General features: G+C 39.5%; 1 protein-coding gene across 1 annotated transcript in view; it reads right to left on the bottom strand.

Moving 5' to 3' along the window:
• The window catches only part of LOC101847412 (leucine-rich repeat-containing G-protein coupled receptor 4), a 15,188-nt gene that overhangs the window by 1,154 nt on the left and 10,329 nt on the right, over positions 1-3,705 (bottom strand). The window contains exons 6-7 of the mRNA XM_013079839.2: positions 2,454-2,519; positions 43-186 (exon numbers count right to left, since the gene is read on the bottom strand). Of these exons, the coding sequence (XP_012935293.2) occupies positions 43-186; positions 2,454-2,519 (210 nt within the window). The remainder of the gene's footprint in view (positions 1-42; positions 187-2,453; positions 2,520-3,705) is intronic.

The raw sequence follows: 3,705 nt of genomic DNA, 5'->3' as shown, positions 1-3,705 counted from the left end.
CAGAAAATAAACAACTACTATCGAAAAAAATATATAACTTACAGATATTCTAAGCTGGACAACCCTACAAAGGCGTCCTCCGAGATGTCATGGATGAAGTTGATGCTCAGAGTGAGGTCCTTGAGTTGATCCATGCCAGTAAAGAGACGGCCGTCCAGAGAGGTCAGCTCGTTGTTTGCAATATTTCTACCCAGACAAGGAGAAGGAATTTGAAAAGAAAAAAAAGAGAATAAAATACGAAGAATAAGTCCATTGATGACGAGAAGGATATTTGATTTAAAAATGAGGTCCGATTACAACATGATGTAAAAATGATGGTTTTTAATAATCACAGCTTAACACAGTTTGCTCAGTTCGTTTTATGCCAGGCTATTGGACGAGTGACCTTGATTCAAATTCCCTTTGTCGTGTTCTTGAATTTTCATGTTCTAGGGAAGTTTTAGACACTTCGGCTGCCTGGCTTGACTTCTTTTTGTGTATGCAAGGTGAAACTCACACTAAAACCTGAGTCATAGAACTTTCCAGACAACAAAAAATGAGTCATGGGAATTTCTGCACACTAAAAAAAAAACAGTCATAAAACTTCCTGCAAACTAAAGAAAGAGCCGCAGGGCTTTCCACACACCAAAGAAAGAGTCATAGGGCTTTGTACACACAAAGAAAGAGTCATACAGCTTTCTGCACTCTTAAAAGGGGTAATAGAACTTTCTCTCTGGTTAAAAGACATCAAAATCAGTACAGGAGAAAAAAGGAAGTCATTCTGAGGGAAATGAACGCTATGTTCCGGTTTATTACAAACGTTATGGAGGTGTACGGGTGCCCTTCAGTAAGTCTTTGCCCTGACTAGGAAAAATAAAACAAGCAAGAAAGTTGAAATTTGATTATTGCAATGTTACTTTCTCAACAACAAAAAATCAACCTGCCAATTGATACCAATTTTGCCATCTGTCTTTGACCTTCAAAGGCCCTTGAGCTTTATATGACCTGTCATTGGAATCGAATCATTGCCCCACCTGCAGGTATAGTATCTTCATCACTGTGTAAACACTGTCCTTTGAATCCTTTTCCGATTTGGAAAAAGCAAAAAATCCGAGGGTGGGTAGTGTGGATGGAGGAGAATGACGTCCCAACATTAATTTGCTGTGTGAGTTGCCTTCGCCGCAGTTTGCCCTAGAACACTTCTGTGCAGCAGTAGAATGTTTGTCCACAGCTTGCCTCGTATTCAAAACTAGATCTACTTTTAATAAAAGTGCTCTTCGAGTTCAAATAGGTTATCGGGATTTATCAAAAACTCCACAAGCTGCGTGCCAGAAAAATAGAGGTCACATTTTGCAAGTTCCATTGTCGTAGACAGTTTATTTATCGTCAGGGCAAAGACTTGTTGAAGGTCCCTCGTAGGGTGGTGTATGTAGTGAACGATTCTTTAAAATATTTTTGGTAAGTGTTTTAAGGCGCTGGCAACTGCATTAGGTCATATGAGCGCAAACGATTTCTTACGATTTCTGCATGAGAGGGATCAGATATCCCTCAATTAAGCAAACTCCAGGTTGGTAATTACGGTATCCCCCCCCCCCCCAATCCCCATAAAGTGAATAAAAGAACAAACAAAAAATAAAACAGAAATAAAAACAACATCTAAAAGACAGACTCAGCTAACAATCAAACAGAAAAACAATCGAAGGAGAAGTAAAAAAATCCCCGACAGCAGAATGAAAGAAAACTGTCAATAAAGTAATAATATTGTGGGATATTTGAGGGGTGAAAAAGGGGGGGGGGCAAAGACCTGAGTATATATTTACTGAGAATCCTTATGAATAGAGTATCTGTGAGAAAACTACAAAAGAATTTCCTCTTCCTGAAGAATCAGATATCCGGAAAACCCACAAGAATTTTTTTTCTTCATGCATCACGTCTAGAGCATACGCTACGACCATGGTCCCCCATTCCTTCCCCACAGGTTACCACAGCAAAGTATGTGACATCGTGGTGAAAACAGGTGCAGTTCAAAATCATGAAGTCGAAGTAACCGACATTTTCACGCCCTTTGGACAATTTTAAACACATATCTGGGTGGGTTTTACCATTTTAAAAATCCCAACGAAAAGAAAACCAAACCCCCCCCCCAAAAAAAACAACAACAACAAAACAACAACAGTTGATCAATGGCATAGAATATGTAAAAATACAATTTCTAATGACACCCAAACTTTTGGAAATCACCAAACTTTGGTGGTCATTTTCTTTCTTGTTTTTTCGTTGACACCAGTCGACCCCGACCTCCTTCAATCGCATATATTATCTTGTCTTCTATTTATAGATGGCTAATTTTTTCATCAAGAAAAATAAGGTAAATTAACAAACTTTAAAAAGGTGCAAATGACTCCGTATGCCCAAAATGTACAAACACCTGATTCAACTTCCTCGTGACACAAATATCTCTGGATAATACTTACAGGATGGTCAGATTCTTGCAGTCCGACATCTTGGGGATACTGCCGATCTTGTTGGAGTGGACGTCACTGCAAAGAGTAGGGATTTGTTCAGTTTCATTTTAGGAAGAATTTTACGGCACTTGTAACATAAATAGTAAGTGCCAAAGATTTGAGGTGTTATTTGAGAATAACATACAAAAAAAAAAAAAAAGAAGAGAAAAAAAGGACGATGTCTGATCCTTATCAATGTCTCAGTCTTTCTGTTGTGACGTTGTATATCTCTCAGCCTAGGTTGGCCCTGACGGCAGGCAGGATCGAAGCTGCCTCCTAAATGATCTAAAGTGAGTCAATAGGGTCGTAAAACATCTTCATTTTAGTGAAAATATAGGGGATATCTTTATCTTTTCACTATCTCTGTTAGATCAGCAATAAAATCCTTGAGAAACTCTTTGGAGAAAAGTCGATTGATCACTATAAATTGTGTCCATAGGGGCATAAAAGATTTTCATTTTTATAAAGTGTAAGGGTATTTCTGACTATTTGACTATTTCTATTAGGTCAACAACAAAAGCCATGGAAAGCCCGTTGCGGGGAGAGTCGATTGATCTCTATTAGGACCAAAAGAAAACGTGGGGCTTTAGAAAATTGCTCTGTTAGCTCGAACGAGGTCGTCAGCGGTAGAGTTTTTCATCGATCACACACAAATACTGTAGTAATTCTGTGTGTTCCTTTTTGAGGATCGAGGCTTGTTGTCAGGATATTGACATTTGTATTTGTAGTGTAACGGTTAGGCGATTCGCCGTCGCACCCAGAAGACCCTAGTTAGTTCGATTTCCCTGTAGGGGAACTATTGTTATCGAGTTTCTTGATCTTTCTGCTGGAACGCTGTATCCCTCTCAGACCAGGTTGGCCCAGACAGGCAGGTTCAAAGACAACCACGTAAATGATCTAAAGTGTGGACGAAGGGTTAATATGAACAACTACATTAAAAATAAGGACATTACTCCTTGAGGGGAAAAGCTTGGAGGGGGGAGGGATCTGATCTGAGTAAAATACAGTTCTAATAGAGACAGAAAAGTGTGAGAGAAATGAGCTCGTTAACTAGTTTTGAAGGATGTTGAACCATGTCTTTTTTGTGAGCCCTTGTCTGAGAATCAGTTTCAGTTGCCAGTCGGTAATGCGGGAACGGTGGCGTATTTGCGTGTGAGTGTGTATGGTTGAGTTTCTGTGTAACAGGGAGAAAGAGAGCAGAGGAACGAGCGAGAGAGAGAGA

The sequence above is a fragment of the Aplysia californica genome, unplaced genomic scaffold (genome assembly GCF_000002075.1).
Source record: "Aplysia californica isolate F4 #8 unplaced genomic scaffold, AplCal3.0 scaffold00066, whole genome shotgun sequence".
Lineage (NCBI taxonomy): Eukaryota > Metazoa > Mollusca > Gastropoda > Aplysiida > Aplysiidae > Aplysia > Aplysia californica.
This window is presented reverse-complemented; position numbering and strand designations above follow the sequence as displayed.